This window comes from Grammomys surdaster, unplaced genomic scaffold (genome assembly GCF_004785775.1).
Source record: "Grammomys surdaster isolate TR1022 unplaced genomic scaffold, NIH_TR_1.0 126076, whole genome shotgun sequence".
Lineage (NCBI taxonomy): Eukaryota > Metazoa > Chordata > Mammalia > Rodentia > Muridae > Grammomys > Grammomys surdaster.
The window spans coordinates 6,929,224-6,956,890 of record NW_021620885.1 but is presented as its reverse complement, the minus strand read 5'-3'; the positions used below and the strand labels follow the sequence as shown (position 1 = coordinate 6,956,890).

Below are 27,667 nucleotides of genomic sequence, written 5' to 3'. Positions count from 1 at the left end.
ACACACACACACACACACACACACACACACACACACACACACACACACTTTATTTCAAGGTCCAAAAGAAACCTCAGAAAGAAGAAAACAGCATTAAATATTTTTTTTAAACAAGGGAAGCATTGCTGTGAAGGGATGCCACTGATGGCTGCAAGGAAACACAAGTGTCTCTGAATTTCACAGATAAATAATGGATAAAAATTATTCTGATTGAGGCAAGCCAGACCTAGCGAGACAAACATAGCATGTATTCACTAATATGTGAATATTAGATGTTAAGTCACTGGTAACAAAACTACAATCCATAGAGCCACAGAGGTTAGGTTTAGAGTAGTGGCCTATGGGGTACAGATAGATCTTGTTAAGAAAGAGAAATAGAATACATAGTTATGGATGCATGTGGGGCGGGAAAATATGATCAAGTAGGGAGGAGGAGAGGAGAAGGGGATGAGACCGAAAATTTAGGGAGAGATAACTAAAAATATAAACATATATGAAGGCAATATAAATAAAGTTGCAAACTTATGGGAGTAATAGAACCCCAATTAGACATCTCTTGTTTTCAAATGAAGTGTCCTGTACCAGAATTTGTTTACATCTAACTGAGTTGTTGGTAATAGGGGCCTTATGGAAATCCCCAAATAACCTAGACTGTTGCCAAGACTAGACTGTTATTCTCCACAAACTAACAACAAGGCCTCATGGCTGAAGACAACACCTGCTGAAATTGCTGAACATGGAGAAGTTGAGCTGGTGCCTATGTGTTACCCATATGTTCTAGCAACTTTGGTACTGGAATGTATCTTCATATTACCAAAAGAGAAACATGAACACTGAGTCAGCCATAAAGTCTCTGATCTATAGTGCTGTCCTGCCTGGGAGATATGCTAGGGTTGTGATGGCACTAAGCTTGTGGGAGTAACCAACCAATATCTGATTTGATTCAGGCCCACTCCCTAAGAAGGAACCTATACCAGATGCTGCTTGGCAGACCTAGACACTGAGACCAGATATTCTATGGACCTGAGGTAAAACCAAGCACAAACAAAAAACAGAACAACAGCAACATCAAAACTGTAGCAATAAAATGACTCTAATGATATTCTGCAATATTCATACATCAGTAACTTGCTTTGTCATCATCAAAGAAGCTTTTTTTTCTGCAAAAAAAAAAAGTGAGATGGGAACAAATAACAGAGCCACAGACATGTATACACAGAGAGTAGAAGACCTTGGGACACACAGCTCTAAACGGAATTCTCCTATCAAGTTCCTCTCCTCAGTGCTTGGGGAATGCCGTGGAAGAAAAGGCAAATAGAGTATAAGAGCCAGAGGGGATGGAGGACATCAAGAAAAAAGGTTCTATAAATTAACACGATCAAAACAAATTTGAATGCATATAGACTGAAGCAGATTGCACAGGGTTTGCTGGGGTCTGCACCAGATACTACTCTGTGTCTATGTTATGGCTTCCAGTTTAATGTTTTTATAGAATTCCTGAGTGTGTAAATGAGTGAGTGTCTGATTTTTGGCTTCTCTTGGGCTCGTTTTCTTCTGTTTGTCTTGTCAAACTTTGATGTGTTCAATTTGTTTTATCATGTTATATTATAGCTTATTAATCTTTCTTAGCTTATTTTTTTCTAATGAGAGACCAAAGGGAATAGACCTGAATGCGAGGGGTGGGGGTAAGAATTAGGATGAGTAAAGGGAGGGAAAAGAAGTAAAGGAAAGAAAAGAGAAGAATATTTCTCATCCGGCCTAAAAATTCTTCCTCCAAAATCCAAAATCTGCCTAACAAAACCCCCAACACCAGGCATGTGAAGCCCTCCTTTGAGTTGTTGGGTAGGTTTGTCCAAGAGCTTCTCAGAATATTACAGACTATTGCTATTACCCTTGATTGGCTCCTAGATGTGGAAGGTAAGTCCCTAGTGCTGAAGATGCTATGTGTTTAAACATAAGTCTCAGAACTGGAATTGACCTGAATGACTCCTTCATGACAATGGCTTTCACGGTATCAGAAAGCATAATCCAAGGTTCCAAAGCAAGGATGAAACCAAAAGTCTTATCCAGATATGATGCTTATGAATCATAACAACAACCTGCATGGCACAATAATTTAAGGGCTCAATAGTGACACATATACTTTGGTCATAACCAGCAGGTCTATGATCAGACTTAAGACATTCTCAACAGGAAGGAAACTGTCTGGTATTGGAAAACTACATGACTAGAGATAGTGAAGTTATGGAAGTTGAAAGACAATGTACAATCATGACTTTACTCAACCAGAATAATCTCAACTATATTGTAAATATTTGTCTTTATATTTACAGATGAATGTAGTCTTCACCCTCATCAAGGAAACTTTTCTTTGCAACAGAGAGAGACTATTATAGAAAATCACAATGAGTCAAAATGTAGAATTGTGGAGCCATGTCCCAATGGATACATCTACAAATCACCCTTGTACTTATAAATGATCAAAGAACATTGCAGAAGAGGGGGAGGAAGATTGTAAGAGTCAGAAAATCAGGAAGTTTGTGAGGTTGATGAGATTGTGTCTTCTAGGAATGTCAAAAGCTACACATATAAAGTCACACCAACATGACTTTCTAAAACTGAGCAGAACAAGAATAACAACAGACATGCTATAGTGGATGAACCTTAACTGCCACAAACAACAATGGGCCACTGAGGAATGCCGAGAGGCCGAAACCATCCTCCTCGAGGAAGGAACACACCAGCTTGTCGGTCCATCACACATGGCCAATCCCTAAAACATGCACACAAAGAACGTTACACAGACTGAGCAAGTTGTACTGAGGAATATACATGTACAGACATATGCATATATTCATGTAACAACAATTGGTGAAAAAAGAGGCCATGAATTTGAAAGAGATCAAGAATTATATCGATGGCTCTGGAGGAAGGAAAAGTAAAAGGAGAAATGATGTGATTATATTATAATCTCCAATAATAAGAGAAGTTATCAAAGAGAAAAATGTCAACAAAACCAGATGTACCAAAACAGCCTATCAATTCTTCAAGAGAATCCAACAGGAGACAATATGTTCCTTTAGATTCTTTTTATTTTAAAACTCTTATACCAGTACTCCTGACACTTCTAAACTGTTAATGCATAGCTCTTACCTGTTTGAACCAAGATCTCATATTGAAAAATCCTAAACCAAATTTAAAATTCCAATACATAAAACTTTAAAAACTTTGTTCCTCAGTCGAAGAACATATGAAAGCTATGTTGGAGGAGGTGTGTTCCTTATTCTTGTAGGCACAGTAATCCAAGGCTGGCTTATTCATAAGTTGTTTGTAACAGCATCAGATAGTAAAGTGTTGATGGTGCACTCTAGGATTATGGCATGACAAAGATGGTGCCCTCTAATGGGCAACTTGAGGATAATTAAGAAGACCACTATTTACATAGTTTGGACACACCTTAAGGAAACAAACCATGCTAGATTTGAACTGACAATAGTGTATTTCAAGAGTTAGCAGATACTATCAGTTCCAAGAACTTAGCATCATAGAACAGTGCCCTTAGAGACACAGTTATCCTTTATTCACCCACACAGAGAGATCAGGAGCAATATTGTTTGGACCTCCTTGCCATCAGCAGTCTCCTGATATTACTACCAACCAAACCTAATAAAAAGCCGGAACACCCCTTGACATAGGCCAAAGAGGAGAAACTCTTGTGCTAGCCAAATAGTGAAGGGTAGGAAAGGAATCCAGAAGGGCAAATGAAAGGTGTTTTCAGAGATGATTTCAAGAGAGTGCAATAAGTACAGACAACAGCTGCCCATTTTGATAGAATTTTTGGTGCTGTTAAAAACAAGAATGTAAAAAAATCAGACCCTAATTTCTGCAGGGTTTATATTGGAATACTGGTACATTCAATTACATATTTTTAGAAGCAGGGTTAGCATCTGCACTTTATGCGCTATTAAAAAAATGAAGTATTTCAAAGTCCACATAAATATTAGGAAGAATAGAAGGTCCTCTCTCCGCTCACTGTGTGTGTGTGTGTGTGTGTGTGTGGTGGTATGTTGTAAGAGAGTAGATGAATTTATGAACAAGACAAGAATTCACATTGTGCCATGAGCTAGACAGCACCTGAAACCTACATATTGTCTGTAATCACAGTATGAAAATATACCGTAGAATGTAATATGTAGATACTATTCTGATACAGAACACATAGTTCTGTAACATCACTGAGAATGTAGAAAGAAAGAAAAACCAGGAACTAGAGAGACTCAAGGTGTAAACAAGACTGATGAATTGGGGTGCCACCAGGAACTGAAAGGTAACTTCGTTCTTACACTGCCTGCACTTTTAAACCTTCCATGAATCAAGCAGCCACACTATCTACCCCTAATGTGGACACAGAACATGCTAGAGTCTGAGGACAAGAGACTCTGAATGGGATTTCCTGGGACACAGCTAAATCAGTCTTTGCAATAGAAGAATGACTGTAGTGAATAAATCCTGTTATTAGTAATGGGTACCAAAAAAGATGAGGAAGACCTCTGCAACATACTAAATATTAATAACACATTTAAAAAAACATATACAAGATTGCATAATATAAATAATACTATTGACAAAGTAAAGGTGAAACAGAAGGTAGAAAAAAATGAACATTAGAGCAAATTATTGAAGCAGTAGGATCAGAGCTTTGGGAGTGTAATAAAAGATGTGCATTCTAAGGTAGGTATTTCAAGTGCATACGAGCAACTAAGGAAATTGGAAACATCTAATACATGTGGAATATAAATGATATGATCCCAGTTGTATTCCTTGCTGCCCAACACAAAGAAAGACCTGGAAGGGGCGAAACCCCGGAGCTAGCTTAGGACGGGCGCCACTGCGGCAGGAGGCGTGAGGGGATAAAGGCGTTCATTCAGAAGGCAGTAAACAGTCTTTCAGATGGAGGCCCTGCAGACTCTGTGGAAGCTGCTAAAAATGCCAGTAATACAGAAAAACTTACAGACCAGGTGATGCAGAACCCACAAGTGCTGGCAGCTTTGCAGGAACGTCTTGACAACGTCTCTCACACTCCTAGTTACATAGACACTTTACCCAAATCTGTTAAAAGAAGAATTAATGCTCTGAAGCAGCTCCAGATAAGATCTGCACACATAGAAGCTAAGTTCTACGAGGAAGTTCATGACCTGGAGAGGAAGTATGCGACCTTGTACCAGCCTCTATTTGACAAGAGAAGAGAATTCATCACTGGTGACATGGAGCCCACAGATGCAAAGTCAGCGTGACACAGTGAGAATGAAGATGACAAGTTGGCCAGAGACATGAAGAATAAAGTAGTCATAGCTGAGGAAGAAGCAGCAACAGTGGAAGAGCTGAACCCCAAAGGCATCCCAGATTTTAGTTCACTATCTTCAGAAATGGACATGCTTAGCAAGCTGGTGCAGGAATATGGTGAACTGGTCTTGAAACATCTGCAGGATATTAAAGTGAAGTTTTCAGACCCTGGATAGCCTATGCCTTTTTGCTAGAGTTTCACTTTGAACCCAACGACTCCTTCACCAATTCTGTCCTGACGAAAACATACAAGATGAAATCAGAGCCAGACAAAGCTGGCCTGTTTTCTTTCGAAGGTACTGAAACTGTGATGGGTGTACAATAGACTGGAAGAAATGTCACCATCAAAACCATCAAGAAAAAGCAGAAGCACAAGGGCCGGGGTACATCACCAAGCAAGTGCCCAAAGAGTCCTTCTTCAACGTCTTCAGTCCCCTGAAAGCTTCTGGAGATGGAGGATCTCTGGATGAAGATTCCGAGTTCACCTTAGCCTCTGACTTTGAAATTGGGCACCGTTTCTGTGAGTGCATCGTGCCATGGGCTATCTTCTACTTCACTGGGGAAGCCATAGAGGATGATGACAATTTTGAAGAAGGCGAGGAGGGTGAAGGGGAGGAATTGGAAGGTGATGAAGAGGGAGAAGAAGATGAGGATGATGCTGATGTTAACCCCAAGGTGTAATTTTTGTTTTAATCATTCATGCATTTCTAGAAAGAACCCATCCAGCCACCGGAGTGCAAGCAGCAGTAAGAAGCAATGGCTCTGTGGGGCCGCCTCATGGATGGCTGTCAGGACCGCAGGCCACAGGCAGGGGCCTCAGTCCCTGCCAAAGCAGAATTTTGTTGACAGTGCTGTGACATCTAACCATTTCCAAGTGCATGATTCCTCTCCCTCTTCCCCTCTTACTTTGCTAAACTTGTACAGTGGAGACTGCTGCAGTTCAGAACAGGAGATTTAGTTGTAGCACCTGCAGCTTTGGTGCCTGAAGATCACTTAGAGTGGGCCGAGGTTGTGCCTGGGACTACAGAGCCTGGTGATTGTGTGCACTCTGCCCTCCCCTACTGAAAAGGCCCCATGATTTCCAGCTGCTGAACTGCGTGGGAAGCTGCTCCAGCTGCTGTGCCCTCGTCATCTCCCAAGCACTGTAGAGGAAGCTCTGCTCGCCTTAGAGTGTTTTTTTTTTTTTTTTTTTTTTTGCTTGCGTTTTGGTTTTAGGGGTTGGTGGGTTGTGGCACACACCTCAGAGGCCAGAGCTGTCGGGTTCACCCTCGTACTTATTTGTTCACTTGTGCTTGGGGAGCTTTGAACTTCACTGTCCTCCTCCCACTTCTGAGACCACGTCACTGACTTGATCAGGAGGATGCGACACCCAAGTGGAGTGAGGCTCATCGAGGAAGCCCTGCTGCTTCCTGTCCCCAGCTGTGCTGTGCCATGCAGACTACTTGTTATTTCCGCTGGAAGTTGTCAGGCTGTAGCCAGGGGGCAGAAGTCCTCCCTCACTACGGGTCTCTGGCCAGTAGAGTACAGCTTCAGTTTGTACTGTGCACACCAGAGCCACACCTGGGTTTAGTGACCAGTTGGTGGTTGGTGTGCGTGTGTGTGTGTGTTTCCAAGTGTGTGGTTGTGTCTCTGGTAGCCAGGACAGCCATGCCCACAATGTCCAGCCGTGTAGAGTGTGCTCAGCCTTACCCAATAACACATTTGTAACGGAATACGGTGTTTTCAATTTGTACAGAATAGTTAGAAAATTCTATTAAAGTTGTGAAACACACACACACACACACACACACACACGAAAGACCTGGAAGAATTAGGCACAGACTAAAGGACATGAATAAAAACTTTCAGAACAAAATAAAATATTTAACTTTCATTCTTCATGATCACATGAATATAAAGTTTTGGGCTGGTAATAACACAGTATTTGATATTTTTATGTTATATATAACCTTTCCCCATATGTATGGCTTCTTTCAACCCCTATTTGTTTTGTCAGGCTTCTGTTTTCCTATGGCAAAGAAATGACAGCATCACCTAGGATGCTGCTGGTGTCAGCAATCAGCTTGTCTTCAGGGCACAGCCTACTATTCTCACTACTGTCTTTTCACAAAGACATTTTCTGTAGCGTGGCAATTTGTTTTTCTTTGGTTTTATTTCCTTTAAAAAAATCAATCATAGTTCACAGAGGTTGAGGTATGAGTGTTTTCTCAAAAGCACTTTGTTTTTCTAAATAATTTTCGAAAAGCACATGCCTACTAGTTGGGCTAGTCGCCTTTAACATTGCAATCTTGGACATATTAGTATCTACACAATGTACTAACTCCTCACCCCATTCCCCAGTGCACTATTCCATGTTTTACTTCAGTGAATTTTCATCAGCCATAACTTATCATCCATTCTCAGAGGCCATTGTTTGTGACGCTGAGGTCCAATGTTGGTATGTAACTCACTCTCTGTAGCTTGTAGAAATTATTTCACAAAGGCATAGATAATTTTAAAACTTCATTTCAGAAATGTTAAAATGAGAAAAAATTTCACTTATAATCAACTATGTTGACCTTATCCTTTTACATTATACATATTTTATATACAAATTTTAGTGTCTAAAGAGAAAGGAAGGCTTAGCGTTATGCTGCAGGTGTGTTTTCTCAAGGTCATTTCTCAAGTAGTAGTTCCTTAAGTGGATAACAAAGAGTTGATTGTTTTAAAAAGCATCTTTCTAAAAACAAACAAACAAGAAACCCCCATATGATCACCACATCACCATGTTCAAAGAACAGAATCTACATCTCAGAGATGAAGCAGAAGGAATTTAATTAAGGCACTGAGAAGCTGCCCTTGTTGTTGCCTGGGAATGAAGATTTCTACTCACCAGAGCCTTCAGTGACATTGCTGATGACAGAACTGCCCCCAGCTGAGCTGCATCTTTTGCCATCCTTGAACTGCTGCCTCCGCCTAGCCCACTGGTCTATTGCTTCTTCCTGGGAACCATCACTGGCTCTTCCACCTCTTAGAGCCAATTCCTGTGATAGCTTTCGGGGGTTATTGATCTCCAACTTCTGGTCTAGATGAAACCGTATTAAATATCAAAGTGAGACATCAATTCAAAATAGGATATGAAACACGGTTTTAAAACACAGAACTGTAAAAACTTTTCATTCACTTCTTTCATGGTCCACTTGCTAAGTTGGAGAGAGAAGCAGGGATGTAAATTAAGATATAGGTTTGTATAGTCCCAAATTACTGCCTTCTGTCACTATAAGTAATGACTGAATTATTAGAAAAAAAAATCTTACCAATAAAATGTCACAGTGCAATTCAACTGAAAAAATTAAAAAGAAAACCTGAAATACATAAACATAAAACTCAAAACCTAGAAAACAATCTTAGTTTAGAATTGCTTAAAAATTTTACTTTTTGATACTATACAAAAGGCAAGCAACATAGATTTGAAAACTTGACTAATTTATTCTGATCCTAGAAACAAATGAGGTTTTTAAATTTTTTCTTTGTTCCAACTTAGAATCTTCTCATATATTCAAATTGGAAGAAAGCACATGGCCTGTGCTATGTATGCTTTGATATATACATAAGAAAGTACTGAATTCCACCAATTATAAATTATAAATTTTTACACCTATTCTGTTGCTTGGTGTTGGTCCTCTTAGACTTGCAAAAACTATAGAGGAAATCTTGCCCAACCTCATGGTATGTACTTGTGGTAGTTAGGTTTTGCCAACTGTACACCACTACAGTCACCTGTGAAGTGGGGGGCATAAATCAAGGAGGTACCTCCTCCATCAGAGTGCACTGCAGCATGTCTGGGGGGCATTTTCTTGATTAACGACTGATGTGGGAGTGCTCAGCCCCTATAGGGATTGCTATCTCTACATTGGTTCTTTGGTCATGTAAGAAAGCAAGCTGAGCAAGGCGTAAGAGCCAGCCAGTAAGCAGGGCTCCTTCATGATCTCCGCCTCAGTTGATGCACCCAGATTTGTCTTGAGTTCCTGCCCTGACTTTTCTCAATATCGACTGTAACATATAACCCAAACAACCCTTTACCACCCCAAGTTGGTTTTAGCCAGTGTTTATTTAAGCAATAGAGACACAAACTAGGCCAACAGTTAAATCATTTCTACTAATGTACAGAGTTTTCAATTCAATCTGTGGTTAAATATAAATACCTCCCCAAATTCAAGTTTACTATCGATATTCCACGTATACTTCAACTAGATAGGTAGTTTTGGAGTGGTATTTTTAATCTAGGTCACAAGAATCTCTTTTCATGCGTGAGCCTCGCCCTATTTCCATGAATATCCAGGGTATGCACTGAGGTTTTCTATGAATCAGATAATGTGGTGGGGCTGGATTGCAGACACTAAAGCTCCTGGTGGAAGCTTGTCAAAATATATACTCCCACTTTAGTAGGACAATGTATAAATTTATGAGACACAAAAGTTTAAGCAAGTGTTATGTTGTTTTAAGATGTGTGTCCTTTGAAAGTTCCTATTTTGGAAATCAAGACCTAATGTAATCATATTGAGATATTGAGATTTTAGTAAGTGATGAAATCTTTCCTTCCTTGACCTCATGAATAGGATAATATTCCATTTAGTTTCTGAAGAAAACTAGCCTGGCCATGTTGCTCTTCTGTCTTGCACAACTTACACAGCAGAAGTGGAGATCTCTGTATCAGGAAGAAGGCACATTACCACACTAAACACAGATTCCTTCACACTGACATTTCTAGCCTCCCCATATTTGTTCTTTGAAAAGAATCTCATTACTGACAATTTGTCATATCACTGTGTAACTGAATGGACACCTTAAGAATGGATGGGAAAGTAGTCCCCTTGGGAGTATGAGGGATCCAGGAAGTGGGAGAGAAGACAGGGAACTGGAGAAGCACTGGGTCCAAACTGGGAGAGGCTGGGCTTTTCACGTTAAGAAGCATATGCTTGGGAAGTCTCAGGCTCACCATAAGTCATTTTTTTGGAAGCTATCCCAATAGATGTCATTTTGTACAAGAGAATAGATGGATTTCATTCATCTTTCTGTTCCTAGCTATTGATTAAAAGCTTGTGAGTTCAAATGTCCTCAAATCTGTAGTTTTTGCCAGGTCTATTAAAATCACTTGCTGTTTTTTAGAGCTATGAGAAAGCAAACTATTGCACATACTGTATGCAAACTTTGTGTCATATTACATATAAGTAACTGTTTAATCATGAATATGTCTACACCATATAAAATATCACTAAATTCTTTTTATTGTCTGTCATTTTCTCAGCTGACCTGGTTTTAGTGCTATCTTTTTTTTTAAATACTGTAGACCTTCTGGTTCATTGACATAGATCTTATGCACAGGTTTTAGCTAATTTTTAGCCAAAGAAATTCTACTCCAAGAAGAGTATGACTTATCTGATAAAGAACTTAGAATTTTTTCCTAAAGGGGTAAGGCACATACCCTTTCCTTTCTATTGTGTTGACTTTCTTACTTTCTGATAACCCAGCCTTATATCAAGGTTTCTTGTGTGTGTCTATGCACGTACACAGACTTTGAGTGGGAAAAGATCTCTTGCAAAATGCAAATATCTTTTTTTTTGTGCCTACAAAGATTTTTTTTTAACTTCTGGTGAAACAACCCAAGTTCTTCAAAGCCTTCCTACCTTGAAACGTTTGTGCAGTTCTGGCTTGAGATGTCAGGACAATAAGTAGTATTGATAAAGCCTAAAGGTACTCATAGCTCTAAGAAATCCAAACTTATGAAAGCATTTATATACTTAAAATTTCTGTCACTACTTTATTGCTGAACTGCTTTCTGTATAAAAGTGCAAGGGTATGCTAGTAGGATAGTACACAGAGCAACCTGATATGAATTCCCCAAATTCAATCAACAAATATTCATTGAGTCTTTATATTAAAGGGCAGGTACTATGTAATGCTATAGATACATAACTAATTAGAAAGAAAAAAATAAAGCAAACCATGAAACTTACAGTTTTGTTAATTAAGAGAATATAAAAAAGCAAGTAAAATATACAGACTATTAAAAACAAAAATGTTACATATGAGAGTAAAATTTGGAAAAAGAATGAACTTGGGCTGGAACAAAGGAAGCTCAGACTGCAATTGTAAATTTGGTTTCTGAGAAGTTCTTACTGTGATTATTATGTGAAGAAAATCATAGAAGAAGACATGATAAAAAAATAGCCTTGCAACATCAAGGGGAATAGAAAGAGGGGGATGAGTGGGGGAACTCTAAGGAGAGGAGGGAGGGGGCTGTGATAAAAATGTAATGTGAATAAATAAATAATGAAAAAATGATGACTCTGTGTGTATATGGAGAAAAACTGGTTTAAATTGCAGAAACAGCCTATGCTAAGGGCCTGAGGAAGCATGGTGGATAGAAAGTTCTCAAAGTTCAAATAGATAAACTGTTCCTGGAACAGATTTATCAAGGGGAGAAGAAGTAAAAGATTGTAGGAGCAGATTTTTGCTGAAATGTAGGGAACTGTGGTTGTTTACTAAGTGGGGACAATTCCAGTTTATTGAGAGTAATCTCATTTGTAGTTGGATTCTTATTTGGATTTTTAATTGTGTTGGGAGAGGCAGTATGTGGAGTAGCACACTTCTGGGAATAGGGAAGACAGCTTGAGAGGGGTATTCATTGAGGTGAGCACATGTCCCCTCTGGGAACCCTGAGTGCTCTTGCTGTAGCTTCCCTTGAATTTCTAAGTAACCATGCACTGACACAAATCCTGGAGAGGATGGGAATGGCCTGGTGTCTGGAGCTACACATATCCTGGCAAGCAGCCACTGGGATCAGCAGGTTTTGCATTAGGGTTTTTCTACAATGGAGGGAATTGTACAGCCTTTATGTTGTTTTATGTTTTTTAGATGATTCATTTTTCATAAATCAAATTTCACATTTTATGGCAACACTTATGCAATAGATTACACTTCTTATATTTTATTTCTACTCTTAAAATTTTAAAAGCCTTAGAGTAAATACTTTTTCTCTTGCTTTTTAAATTCTTTCATTAAAAGAGAGAATATGAGAATGGGAAAGATGATGTCTTTCATAAGTTTTTTCGATCTCAGTCTTATTTCTGGGCACATTAAGCATGCTATCTGCAATTTAGAAGACTGTTTTAATTTATCCTATGGAATAATGCTAACATTAACTATTAAATAATTTGGTCTCACTGAGAAACACAAGGATCTTTTTTGAAGGGACAAAAACGATGTTTTTCTGTTCTAAGACTGAAACCAGACAGACGGCATTATGTACTTAGGAAAAAGCTTCCATCTTAGCCCTTCTTGAGGTCTCAAGAGCACCTGGGTTATATCAATTGGTTGAGCAAGACAAGGAAACACAAAACAGAGGTCGGAGGGTGGCTGGAGTTAAAGGTCCTATGGATGGTTCAGTCAGGATTAGTTAAGGGTGGCTCTGGTTTTTGTCCTTTGGTTTAATTACTATCCCACATATCTTCTAGAGACATGAAAAGCCCTGCCCGCGTAACACCTAGCAAGGCTTAAAAGCACATTTTACTACAAGCATATTCTTCCTGTTCTCTTAAACATGGTCACCTTGCAACATCAGAAGAATAGTGGATTATTTAAGAGTGGCAGAGACTAACATTTTTTTTTAACAAAATTGATTTACCAATATATCAATCTTTTAAAAAAATTCTTTTATATTAAGCTGCAGCCATGTTTGTTTTTTTTTTTTTTACATATTTATGGGTAGAGTTTGTTTTAGTGTAAAGAAGCAGGCTGATGGATTCTCTTTCATATGGTCTAACTCTAAAATGCTCAAGGCATCTGGCCAACAAGGAAAAAAGTCCCAAGCAGTAAAGACTACTTCACCCAACACTGTTCAAATCTCCTACATATAACAATAATAAAATCTAAATATTCTGCATAGCTCATTGTACCTTTTAGGGTCTTCTGCTTCTCAGGTGACAACAGTATGTCCACAGGGTGGTAGGAAGCCTCTGTGAGGTACCTTCTGTTCCCACTTTCCTCACAATAAACTCTTGATGTAGTCCTTTGGCACTCTGCTGGCTCCTGTCGGAAGTTGTTCAGTCCCCACGTTTTGTGGGCTCCATTAGAATTTGGATCTTCATCACTGGTTAGTGTCTTATCAATAAGAAACAGTTTTTCTGTAGCATGCCCTACACAGGTGGACTCAGTAGAATTCTGTGGAAAGTCCATGTGAGGATAGATTTCATTTTGATCCTCAGTCGTTAAGTCTTCAAAATCTCTGTGGCATATATTCTTCACCACCTCTAGTGCCTGGCATGTGTCATCTTCAACATTTTCCAGATAGCTATTCGACTCTCTAGGGTTTCTCATTGCCATGGGAGAGTTACAATCAACTGTGCCTTCTATGTACTTTTGAGTAGTGAGTCTCTGCTCTAACGCATCAGTTATGGAAGCCATGACTGGCACTTCTGTTCTGCTGAGGCCTGCCGTCTCTACATGATTTGCATGGTCCTCTGTTTGATCCCATTCCACAGAGCTGTGAATATTGCTTTGAAGTGGGCCCTTTGAAACTAGACTGCTGCAGGTTGCAATCCTGACAGCTGAACTCTGTGGGGTCTTCCTTTCTAATGGTTGTGTGTTTGCAGAAGAGTCGCTATGTAAAATAGCCTTGTTAATATCTCTGTAATGGACTTTCTCCTGTTCTGTCTCAACCCCAATATATTGCCTAAAGGAAAATGTATTCCCAGGAGTCCCTACAGGTTTTGAACAGCTGCTGACACAGTGAGATGGACTGAATAACGGAGAAGGTTTTGTAGCCTGTTCACTGACAGGGAAAGATCGGGAATTTTGGCTCTCATAGTCTTCTCCTGGTATAGTTTTGTCACCTCTGCAGCCAATGTTGTCTGCGTTTTCTCCCAAGAGCTGCAAGGTTAAAGAAGACAAAGGACAAAACTCAGAGTCTGAGGCATCTTGAATGGGAATCATGCCATTCACAGCACTTAGGGGACCATTTATTCCTGCTGTGCATGGCTGTACTTGGGAATCTGAGGTGATATTTTCTCTGACATCAGAGCTGGTTTTTCTCTCTTCATCCACATCCCTAGAATCCTCAAAAGACGTTTTACTTAAATCCCCATTATTTAAACTTGTGGTCCTTAAGGTTTCAGATGAGGTAGGAAGGCAAGTGTCAGCTGTGAAGCGATGTTGCTCCAGGGGCTTGTCTTGAGTAATTTGTAAGACCTTCTGCTGAGAGGTAGCAGAAGCTCTCTCTTCAGAGTCATCCCGGGCTGAAGGCAGTGTGTTGGGTTTCTTTTTCTCTCTCCTGGGAAGTGAGCTTAGAGAAACCACAATTGTGTCTGAATTCACTTTCTGGACAGTGTTCACACTACAGGGAGCATCATGCAAAGCATCTGAACTCTGGTTCTGGTTTTCAAGCCTCTGGTTTTCAGGGTGATTTACGCCAGGCTGTGAAGGAGACTCACAGGGTTCATTCGTGGTGTGATTCAAGAAGCCTTTTCTATGTTTTGTCAATTTTTCTGTGCTTTTAGGATGACATATATTGATGAATACGTTCTGTTTTTTACTTACGTATTCAACCATAATTTCTTTTCCTACAATGCTTATGTTTGTTGAAGGAAGCTCACTTCTAGAAACCTCTCTTATATATGTAGATGGAACCCTATGTTTGAATTCTTCTGCCAGTACAGGACTGTATTTAGAGAACCGGCCCCGAGATTTGGAGTTTCTCCATACTTTCTGGACAGAATAGTGTTGGTGACATGTTGGGCATCGCCTTTTTGTGAGGAACTGTGCTCCTGTTTTACAGAAAATGTTTTTTGTGGTTTCCACGTGCACATTGAAAGCCCCACATTTGACTTCTCTAATAAATTTGCCTTTGGCTGGCTTTAAGACTTCTACTGTATTTGGGAAATCCTGTGTTGTAATTTTCCCTGGTAACGATTTTTCACAGTCATTAAACATGGCCACCTGTAAGACTTCCTTTAGCTGATGAGAGATGGCCAGAGGAAGGTAACCATTCTCCATCCTCCTGAGTACATTGCTGTCAGATGGAGCTTGTTTCTCATCTGTGATGAGAAAAGAGAAATTCTGTTTTCCATTTATAGAAGCAGATATCTTCTCATCTCTTCCTTCAATTTCCCTAATGCCCTAGTCTGATGAAACACAGCCTCTGAAGTATGTCCCTTGTCCTCTTCAAAATCTTTTACATTTTTGGGGCATGCTTGACCAGATGGCTGAGATGTACCTAAAAACAAAGGAGATAGAAAAGAGAAATGTTTTATTTCCACTTAAAGAACAGATGTTCCAAATTATAGGATGAATATAGGAATATCATCTGTAACTATTTTGGGCAATAGTTTCCATTGGTTTCCACGTAAGTTCTTTCCAAATAAATGTTTTATTTTACATGAATTATTCTAGGGTGCAGAATAACCTGGTAGGTTAGAAAATAAACTTCAGACAACTTCTGAAATTGAGTTAAAAGAAATGAATGCAGCTAATTTTTAAATGCAACTTCTTGATAAGAAGCAAAGTGACATGCCATGAAATTTAAATGTAGCATTCTTCAACAGGCTATGTCTAACTCCATATAATTCCACACAGCTAAAGATTCTGATAAGAGGGTGCAGGAGAACTCAGTATGGTCCAAAGTGCCTTTCAAATACATCACATGGATTCCATTGCCTTAAATTTTTTATAGGGTACTGATCTCTAGACAAGATGTGCCTAACAGTGTCCACCAGTGCCCACCAGTGCCGTAGTGGTGTGAAGGCTGTAGGTGTTATGATCACTTTCTGCTTGGATCTGAGGCCTGCTCCAATGGAGGAAATTCATGTTGCATATTTAAACCTAGTCAAAAGCCCATCGCTCAGGAGGCCATAGGCCCTAAAGGAGAACCTGCTATTGTTTTTTTGTTTGTTTGTTTGCTTTTGTTTTCTGTTTTGTTTTTGCTAAATGAACATGTTGAACTGTTTTCTAAATACTTATGTTTATAAGCAAAGATCAGTGACACTCCCAACCATGGGCAGAGAAGCCCTGTTCTGTAGTGGATATCAATGAAGAGACTCACAACTTCTCAAAGTGCAGAGAATAAGTACCATTTAGTGCTGAGTGACAAATGTGACATCTATGTCAACCACTCCCCTCTCCCCACACATAAGCAAGGCTCAGGGAACATTGTGGAGGAAGGGTTGAGGAGGGGGAAGAGGGGTTGAGGATGGGGAGGAGAGGTTAAGGATGGAGAGGAGTGCAGATTCAATGAGCACTCAGAAGCTCCTTATAGTTGTGTGGTGCATGCACAAGATCAAGCCAATGGGGGCAGCCAACATTCCAGCAGGCAGCACCCAGTAGGTTGTAAAAAGACAAAAGAGAGGCATGAAGGTGGGAGAGGAATATGCTGGTGAGTGTTTGTGAGTCGTGGAAGGGGGAGGTGGGTCTGAACAAGATATATGTATAATGAATACATGTCTACATGTATATATGTACACATACATGAAAATTGTATACATGTATGAAATTGTCAAAGAATAAATAAAAGGTATTCAAAAAAGTAAAAAAAAAATTATAGGGTATCTTCACAAATTTGAATTCCAATGTCACCTAGGCAATGTTTACAAAGAAAGTAAGCTTGATACCTATATTGATTTCTAGCCAATAGTTGCTGGGGGTGGGAGGAGATCATTTACTGCTAGATTTGCCCATTTTCCAAGAGAGCACTTAGAATCTCTGTTCATTTACTTTGAAATCACCTTATTCTTGAGGATTGGCTCACATTGTTAAAGCTCTTTTTAAAGTTGGAGATCAATGCATGAAGACACCATGTATGACCTAAGGATTGTCAACAGACATCTTATATTCTTTTTATTTTACTATTTACTAAAATTAAATATTTTATTTTTACTTTCTGACGTTTGTTAACATGGATATGAGGCACCTGCTGTTGTATAAAAATACTATAAAAAAACATGTTGTATTTCAAATAATATATAAGGAGCTTGTTAATGAAAACAGAAGAGTGACAATAGCTACGAGTATTCTGACAATCAAAGAAGCAGTTGTCCTAAAGCATAGTTTAAATATCATTAGTCTTTATTATTTATTTATTGTGTGTGTATGTATGCATACGTGTGTGTGTGTGTGTGTGTGTGTGTGTGTGTGTGAGAGAGAGAGAGAGAGAGAGAGAGAGAGAGAACCATGACGTACACATAGAGGTCAGAAGACAATTTGAGGGAGTCAGTTTGCCCCAGACATTGAACTCAAGTCACACAATTTGGTGGCAAATATACTGAACCATCTTACTGGCTCATCAAAAGGGATAGTTTTAAACAACTGCTTAAGTTAAAAATTGCTAATAAATTTTTTATAAATTTATTTTAAATGTTATGAATTTACACATAATATACATATATTTATGTAGAATATACATTAGTTACATGGATCCCTAGACAAGTAAATGAGGAAAAGTATACTACAGTACATGTAGACTTTGACCACGCCCGTTTGTCCCTCTTCACCCTGAACGAAGAGCTACTCTTGTCAGGTACTAGTATAATTTTCATATGCCCGCTTACAATTGGAAAATTGTCATATGGATGGCATGGAGGAAGATTCAAGGAAAACAATCACTCTGAAGGCCATTTACAATCAAGTATGGACACAATAACAGTGTGTAGATGGACAGACTTCCTTCCACAACTAAAGATTGTCATTAATTCTTAAAATACTGCATCCCAAGGGCAGTTTAGTATATAGTCCATACTATTTGATATTTTCACACTTGTAATAATTTTTAGTTGACTGTAGCAGATAAATTGAGAAAGTTATGCAGTAATGTATTAGCAGCAGATTTTAATAGCAAGGTAGGAACTTAACTGAAGATGTTGAAGTGAGTAAACATTCTATTTAAAGGTTTTAGCCCACAATACATCTAAATAGTAACTGCTGAGGAAGTACAGTTATAGTAGTCAAACTCTGCGGGGTTTAAATAAGAATGGTCTAGTAGACCCAATATGTTTGGATGCTTGTTCATAGGGAGTGATGCTATTAGGAGGTGTGGCCTTTTTGGAGTAGGTGTGGTCCTGTTGGAGGAAAATTGTCACTGGAGATTGGCTTCAAGGTCTCAAGTACTCAAGCCAAGCCTTGTGGATCACTTTCTCTTCCTGCTGACTGTGGATACAGATGTAGAACTCTCAGCTATTTCTCCAGAACCATGTCTGCCTGCAATCCACCATGCTTTCCAGCATGATAAAATCTCTCAATTGTAGGCCAGTCCCAATGAGATGTTTTCCCTTATAATAGTTGCAGAGGTCATGGTATTTCTTTGCAGCAATACAACCCAAAGACAAAAATCACTAAACTGTTCTATAGCATTTCTTAATACATCTCTTCCTTTTTTATATAGATATCTGTGTGATAATGTACAAAGTACATAGATGTAGTTAGTTTGTACATCCCCTCCACCAAACAATTGAACTGGACTTACATATAGTAGTATTCAAGACTTTGCATTTTCTGTACACTTTTCTTCTTTTCCCTCTCACTTTTGGGAGATGTGGCTCCTCAGCTAACTCTACCTTTTGAAAGTACCAAACTTAAAATAATTTTTTTAGTCAGAATTTAGATTTCATCAAATTAGCTAATTTATCAACTTGTCAGTGTCATGTCTTCCTCTGTAGTATTCTATCTTGACTATGTAATTATTGTCCTAAAAATATTTTCTCTTCCTATTTAGTTGTTCTTCAACAATTTATTAGAATGAGTCATACAATGTGAGAATTCAAACATATATAACATATATACATATTAATGCACACACAGGTTTTTAGGTGTTTAGGATGAAAATTGTAAAATTATCACTGTTTAACAGATTTTCTAAAATTTAATTATTATATTTCATATGCATAGTGTTTTTCGGTATGTATATGCACCACATAAATGCCCAGTGACTGCAGAGGCCAGCAGAGGTCATCAGTTCTTTTAAAATTAGAGTTATGGACAGTTATTAGTCACCATGCGGGTGCTAGGAATCAAATAAGCATCCTCAACAAGAGGAAAATCCACTTTTCCAGCTACAGTTTAATTGAGGTTTTTGTACTCCATTTTTAACACTAATAAAATAATGTAACTTTCGTGATTCTTTTACCTAAGTTAAAAGTCATTAGATTTTTTAGGCTCATTGAAATACGTGGTGGAAGGAGGATATTTTACCTCTATTACAGTATCATCTGACATACTACATTAAATATTGTGAAACCGGATATACACATTAGCAGTGTTGGCAGTTTCTCACAGAAGACAGAACTCTTTATCTCTGTTGTAAATCAGATATATCCCTGTTGATGATGTCTGAAGTAACAGCACATGTTTGGAAGAGGTATCTGGGAGAAAATATCTTCCTAATGACTCAGATGGTGCTGTCTGTGGGCATCTGCTTTTGCACATAGCTGCATCTGAGTTTCATTGCCTTTGTCCTTGACAATGACTAAGTGACCCGCAAATCCCAGGTAAAGTAGCTTGATGGTTAGGAATGGGGCAGTTTTATGTGTAGGTCTGAGCAGGTTCTGACTATGGATCAATCAAACAAGATGTTTATTTCTCTAAATTAAATGGAGCTGGCTCATGTAGGAAAGAAAGATGTACTTAAATTTTCCTCAACTAATTTTTCTCCCTATCCCTCGAATCATGGTATCGATTGATTCCAAAACCTCCTTATTCTCCAAACTCTGGCAACATTATGCCTTTCTGCATATTTCTCTTTCTCAGAGCACATTGTGTCTGGAAAAAACTGACACCCACTGGCACTTCCAGCTTTGCTTTCTATTCTCTCTCCCAATAAGCATAAGTAAGTCCTTACAGCTGATAAAATGAGCAATAATATTTTTTCCTTAGAAAGACGCTGTGAGAATTTGATTGGGTACAGATTACAAATACATAATTTAACATCTTTAATTTGTTATCATTGTCTTACATGGATAATGGGATTTCAATTTTTGAAACTACATCAAAAGAACTTGTGTGGCTTATAAATTGCTTCTTTATGGTTATATACAGTAGGAGTAGAAACTGTGGCTGTCCCACTGTATTCAGTGGCAAACACTATGGATGTAGACTTAGGAGATCTGAGTTTGTAATCTCTAAGGCTGATTTCTTTGCCTCTGAGGTAAATGAGAATACCTTCTTTGTGAAGGAGTTGTCTGGAAGAAACACAGTAGAAAATACTACAATTCATTCCATTCAAATGACACCTGTGACTCGTTATGTACTCATACTTTATGTGCACATTTAATGAACGACATCAATAACTAGCACTGCATAGTAACTACAAAGTCATTTCATACAAGGCTGATGAGAAACTGAGATTCAAACTGAACCTGGACCCAGGCTACTAGGGAGTAGGTGAACTTTCTCTTTGCACATGGTTTAGGTGCCCAGGATTGCTTCTTCTCATACTGTAAAATTTTGTACTTGATTTGTGTTTTAGCTGTGAGAGAGTACAATTTTGTTCTAGAAAATTTAATGTACTGTTCAGTGCATACCTAGCCTTTCCCATAGTGCTCAGCACACATATATACATGAATAAATGAATTTCATGATCTGTGCCAACATATACCTAATTATGCTTTACAATAGTTTCCTTTCATGTCTCTCGATGTATTTTCTATACATTTGATTTGTTGGTAGATAGTAAAGTTCCAGTTTTATATCAAAAATATTGAAAAGCTCCCCTATAAGATATCTTCCTTGTTTTCTACTTCTTTGAGAGGCACCAACATGAGTTGATGGAAGGCCCCAGAATCATTGATATTATGTACATATATGTCACATGAGCAGAATGAAGGCTATAATTAATAATACAGTAATGAAAGTGAAGTGCCTCCTTATTGGTGTAGCACATTGTACTATAACCACAGTGCCTATTGTACCCTAGGAAGATAAGGGGTTAAAGGAATTGTCCCTTAGCATCCGTGACTCCTGTTTCTATACTTTTGTTCCACATGATCCCTTCTTCAAGACATTCAATCATTTTAATGCTAACTGTAACCTTTTTCCTTTCTTGGAAAAAAGAAAAACCTTAACAAACCTATTCGAGTCACCAAAGAGCATAACTAAGGCAGAGGAAGAATGTTTTTACAACATTAAGAAATTTGATCATTTCAAGAAGTTTTAATGTTGTTGTCACTAGAAAAAATAGAATAAATCCCTCACACCTACTTCAAAGTTTTTAGTTTTTAATTTCATATGGAGATTCCATTGTTATCCTAAAAGTTCTTCACAAAAAACTGATAGTTTCCTTCTTTCCTAACTCTTTTTTATTGGTTATTTTATTTATTTATTTACATTTCAACTGTTATCCCATTTCCCAGTTTCTCCTTGGAAAACCCCTTATCCCATCACCCCCTTCTGCTTCTATGAGGGTGCCCCCCCCACCAGTTCCCTCCTCACCTCCCTAACAATCTCCTATGCGCAGGGCATCAAGCCTTCAAAGGGCCAAAGGCCTCCCTTCTCATTGATGCCAGATAAGGCCATCCTCTGCTACATACGCAGCTGGAGCCGTAGGTACCTCCATGTATACTCTTTGGTTGGTGGTTTAGTCCCTGGGAGCTCTGGGAGTTCTGATAGGTTGATATTGTTGTTCTTCCTATCGGGTTTCAAACCCATTCAGCTCCTTCAGTCCTTCCCCTAACTCCTCCATTGGGAACCCTGTGCTCAGTCCGTTGGTTGGCTGCAAGCATCCACATCTGTATCAATAAGGCTCTGGAAGAGCCTCTCAGGAGACATCCACATCAGGCTCCTATCAGCAAGCATTTCTTGGTATCAGCAATAGTGTCTGGGTTTGGTGGCTGCATATGGGAGGGATCTCCAGGTGGGACAGTCTCTGGATGTACTTTCCTTTGGTCTCTGATCTACTCTTTGTCCCTGTATTTACTTTAGAGAGGAATAATTATGGGTTAAAATTTTGAGAAGGGAGGTTGGCCCCAACCAGGGGCTGTGCCTAACTTCTGGATACAGTCTCTACAGGTTCTTCCTCCCCATTGTTGAGTATTTTAGCTAATGTCATCCCCATTGGGTCCTGGAAGCTGGAAACAACTCAGGTGTCCCTCAACAGAGGAATGGATATAGAAAATGTGGTATGTTTACACAATGGAGTACTACTCAGCCATTAAAAACAATGACTTTATGAAATTTACAGGCAAATGGATGGGACTAGAAAATATCAACCTGAGTGAGGTAACACGGTTACAAAAGAACACACATGGTATGTACTCATTGATAAGTGGAAATTAACAAAAAAGCTCAGAATACCCATGACACAACATACAGACATATGAAGCTCAAGAAGAAGGAAGACCAAAATGTGGAAGCTTCAGTCCTATTTAGAAGGAGGAACAAAATAATCACCGGAGGAAGAGAGGATGGGGAGAGTCCAAAAAGGTGGGCAGGATCAGGTGTGGGAGGAGACGAGGTGGGGAGATGTACAGAGGGTCAGGAAATTGAACAGAGGTGTGTAGCAATTGGGGATGGGGAACTGGGGTAGCCAACAGAAAGTCACAGATGCCAGGAAAGCAAGAGGCTTTTCTATCTCTTAAGGAAATGTTTTTCCTTCCTTTTCGGTCCCCTGCCACCCTTTTTCCTCCCCGTGGGAAGATGAACTTTGCCACTCAGTCCATGCTAAAATGCACCTGCCTCTGTGTCCTTCTGCTTTCCAACCAACACGACAAACTTCTCTGAATTTGTATCATACTCTATCGAAGTCCTTATTTTGTAGATAATGTAAGCATTTCCTCATGATGTTTCCCTGGACCATTTTCTTGCAATTCTCATCTCCTTCCCCTCAGTATTCATGTCTCTCTCCAGCTTTACTTCTCCATCAACTGTCACATGCCTTTACAACAACACATAGTTAACAACTTGGCTCAACACGCTTCAACTTTCATCTGTTTTCAAGTTCACTCCAAGCAGCCTATTATCTCCTTGGACTCCACTGACAAGACTCTTGTCCAGGTCACGACTGACAGCCAGATTGCTACAACTCAATCACTTCTTGGTTTTTCAGTGTATTCACACTCTAAGCATTATTTCACACAGAAAAGAAGCACGTCACACTGTCTTGACATTACAATGGCCTATTGGTCCTTTTTCAGACAAGTTGTCTGATCATCGCTTGCTCATTATTTCATAAACTCTCCTCTCGAGAAATCTTTTCTGCATTTATACCACCATCCTTCCAAATGTAAAGTTGATATCTTTGTTCATGAAACTCTTAATTTCATATGGATAAAAGTTCAGGATAGAAAATGCAATTTTTAAATAAATGTATCCTCCTGAAAATTGAGCTGGAATTGAATTCCAGCTTATGTTCGCTCTGAGTCTGTGAAGACCTCTGCTTTGACAGATCTTTCTCCTATGATGGTGTCCAGTCTGTGTCAGCAGCATCTCTACCCACTCAGTTACAACCGAGCCTCTCCCCATCATCTCATATTCTTTTCTTTAACCTTCTTCCAGACTCACCAGCAAATTTGTCTTACCCTGTCTCCAAGTGCATGCACAGCACATATATTATATATAAACATATGTTTAAAATCTGTATTATTGCAGTAGATTTTCAAATCCTTTTCTTCCAAATTCATATTCTTTTCTGATTTACTGAGAAGCCAGACTAATTTTTTTTAAATAGAAACTAAATCATGTAACTTCCCTGCCTAAAAATCTTTAAGAGTCCCCTATATCATATTTTTAAAAGTCTAAACACTTTCATTTTGTATGCACATACCCAGGATTTAATTCTATTTCAAATAAAATGCATTGCTACCTTATCTTTGGATATATTCTGAGGAATCTATTCTGTTACAGATTTCCTGGGCTTGTACTTTTCATGAATGCTTAATTATTCTGTTGTAAGTCAGCAATAAGGCTCAGAAAGGATTCAATGACTGCTGTTGTATAAGCTGAGTCCTACCATATCTGGATTCTTTGTGCTGTACTTTTCATGCTTCTTTCTCAACTGGGCTTAGACTCTTTGCTGTTATTCACAAAAGAATAAGGAAAGGTATAAACAGAAAGTGCTAGCACTGTGTGTCTACTGTGGGACTGAGTCATGATACCAGTATGCTCAGAAAACAAAGTATTGTTAAATTGTTTCACTGGTGTAAGAGTTCTGACAAATTGCTTTTGCTTAAATTCCTCTATTTTATTGCTGAGCTGAATGATTTCCTTGAAACACAGAAATATAATATTATATTACAAAAAAAGAAGAAAAGTTCACAAAGGTTAGATAATTCTCACTATTAAAATTCTAGAAGGCTAAATTATAGAATAAATTCATATATTAAATGCTCAAATTCCAAGGCAGGATGTTATTTAGTCCTCCTGTGAAGCCCACTTGCTTCTGTTTCTATGAATTCAGTAAGAAATCACATTTATTTTGTTTATGTTCTTTTCTAGATTTTAGCACAAAGCTTGTAGCAGAAAGACTGTAAGTGCATGTGTGTCTGTGTGAGTGTGCCTGTGCACACACAGACACGTAGAGGCCAGAGGTAAATGCTCTATACCTCCAATTGTTCTCTATACTGGCTTATTTTATGTCAACTCGACACAAGCTTGAGTAATTGTGGACGAGGACACATCAACTGAAAAATATTCCACCAGAGTCTGTGGTACATATTTTTGATTGATAATTGATATGAGAGAACTTAATTCTCGGTGGGTGGTGCCACCCCTGGGCTGGTGGTTCTGGATGTTTCAATAAAGCAGAATGAGCAACCCAAGGAGAACAAAACAGTGAGCAGCACTCCTTCATGGCTTCTGTTTTCAGTTCCTAACTCCAGGTTCCCACTCTGAGATCCTTGTGTGACGAACTACAATCTTAAGAGAAAATAAACGCTTTACTTTCCAACTTGCTTATGGTCTCAGCGTTTTATCACAGCAATAGAAACCCAAACTAAAAGACTTTCCATCTTAATATCTTGGTGAACCCAGAGCTCATCAATCTGACTAGGTTGCAAGCATCTTGAAGAACCCAGAGCTCATCAATCTGGAAGCCCAAAGATCTCCAGGAATTCTAACCTCCATTTCCCTTGTGCTGGATAAAAAGACACACACTGTCATTCCTGGGATTTCTGTGAGGGATGGGGATTCATGTTAAATTCCTCATACTTTTGTGAAAAGCACTTTCCTGACTGAATCCTTTCTCCAGGACACTGTCCTTTCTTCCTTCCTTCCTTCCTTTCTTTCCTTCTTTCTCTCTTTCTTTCTTTCTTTTGAAAAATCTTCATCAGTAAAATGAATTCTGAAAAGTCTAAGTTTAAAAATATTAAAAGTCTAAGATTCACATTTACTTTCGCAAATATGCTCAAAGTATAAAATCCTGACTTTAAACAACATGCTTGACTTTGGTGACATGGGAGTTAAAACTATAGTCTTTTGTCTGTAATTTATAAAAATACATAAGGAGGGGAAAATTTGTTGTAATAAAGCTATTTCAACAATACCCACACATCATTTCACATCTGCATTCAATAGGCATAGGGTGGTGAGGATTAAAGCTTCCAAATGTGGGATGTGCAAGTAATTCCTGCTGAACAGTCTGGTAGTATCTTAGAATTAAGCATCTTTAGTGAACATCGTTTGAGGAAGCCTCAGTACATTTTGAAAGTTATTCTTCACATCTTTGCTTCTTTGCCCTTGTGAAGAGTGACTTACTTATATTTTTATTTATATACATTTACATGCATAAAATGTTTGAGCATGTTTAGTTGAAATAGAAAGAACCAAATCTCATAACTAGTACAACTGATTTGTCTTTCTCCAAACATTTTATGGGTAAGTTTCTGAGGTGTCCAAGGGGTTTTGTCAACCCATGAATGAGATCTCTGGCGTTCCCAGGTCCTGAGTTCTGAGAACTAGGTATGAAAGAGTCATAACATGAACATAAATGTCACAATCCCATTTGACCCATAGTAGACCAAATGTAACTACATGGATGAAGCTAATTCTTGATGAATAAAAAAGTCTACCCCATGCATATTAAATCACAATGTCCCCTAGAGTCTAAGAGAATGAAATGCAAATAGGAAAGGATACTGCCTAGTATAATTTGCTATTATTTATTATTATTGGTGTATTAAGGTACTGGGAGACAGAATTATACTAGTAAACCAAGGAAAATGAATTCCACATGTTTACTACATTAAATGATACATTAAATGACACCAATAAGGAAAGGATGAACTAAAATAAGCATCCTTTATAGTTTCTTCTAAGTGTGCGTCATGTGTTTGAGAATACTCTCTACCGAAAACCCTCATTTCTTATCAGAGGAAATAAGGTTTCAAAGTATACAAGGAAATGATGTACGGGGTAGCTACGCTTTCCTCTTCACCATGCCAGACCCTAAAAGCCAATGTTGCTTTTCCTTGATGTGTTTTAAGATTTTCACTGCTTCCCTCTGTTAAACACAGGGGTCTTCTCGCACATCATCCAGGTACTCTTGTCTTCTACTTTCCTGGAGGATGACTTCAGTGAATGGAGTCTAATTAGAAAAGAGAAAACCCAGTCTGCTTATAAGAGACAATCTTTAACTTTAGTACATTGAGCTAGGGTCTGGGCTATAAGATAGACTTGATATAAAAATGTAAATATGATGCAGATTTCAAGGGCTTTACAGAGTAGCATAGGGATTCTCTGATTTGAATTCATTTGAGATGAGAAACATAATAAATATGTAGATTTAGAGCTCCATCTTCAAGACTTAAGATCCAAACATATGCATTTTTTAATACATACCCATTCTTTTGTTCTGCATGAACCAAGTGCTTTTGACTCAGAAACTTCCATAAAAAAAAAAAAGATAGAATTGGGGAGGGTGAGTGAAAATTCATCCATAGAATATTGGTAACCTTAATGCATCAGAGTCTTAAAGCCTAGAGGAAACTTGCTATGAGTTCTGCTTGCCTATGCTCTCCCCTATTTCTCTCCTCTACTCCTTGCACACTAAAGCTTATATATTTTTCAATGATGTCTTGATGTAAGAGCAGATCCTATTTCTTTCTGTATCAACAAGTTCCTAGGAAGAAGGCTCAGTGACAGATAATTAAATTTTCCCCCCTCAGCTCCGTGAATGTTCACAGGCTGGTACCCAAACTGTGTTCTAATCTCAGGTGTTAGTTCCCCAATATCTTTTCATCTTCTGCTAACCATGACTTGTGACAAAAAAAAATCTCGCAAGTCAAATTAGCAGGCCAGGGTTGTTGGAAAAAGAAGACAAATCATGTTGACTTTTTGATTGCTTGCATTTCCTGTGACACTGTGTTGACATTCA

At 38.6% G+C, this 27,667-nt stretch overlaps 1 protein-coding gene and 1 pseudogene across 1 annotated transcript in view; one reads left to right on the top strand and one right to left on the bottom strand.

Moving 5' to 3' along the window:
* LOC114611047 overlaps window positions 1–27,667 on the bottom strand; it is a 124,762-nt gene that overhangs the window by 93,423 nt on the left and 3,672 nt on the right. Inside the window, exons 2-4 of the mRNA XM_028755708.1 lie at window positions 27,133–27,261; window positions 13,281–15,595; window positions 8,216–8,407 (exon numbers count right to left, since the gene is read on the bottom strand). Of these exons, the coding sequence (XP_028611541.1) occupies window positions 8,216–8,407; window positions 13,281–15,375 (2,287 nt within the window). The 5' untranslated portion in view covers window positions 15,376–15,595; window positions 27,133–27,261. The remainder of the gene's footprint in view (window positions 1–8,215; window positions 8,408–13,280; window positions 15,596–27,132; window positions 27,262–27,667) is intronic.
* LOC114611043 lies at window positions 4,718–6,093 on the top strand (annotated as a pseudogene).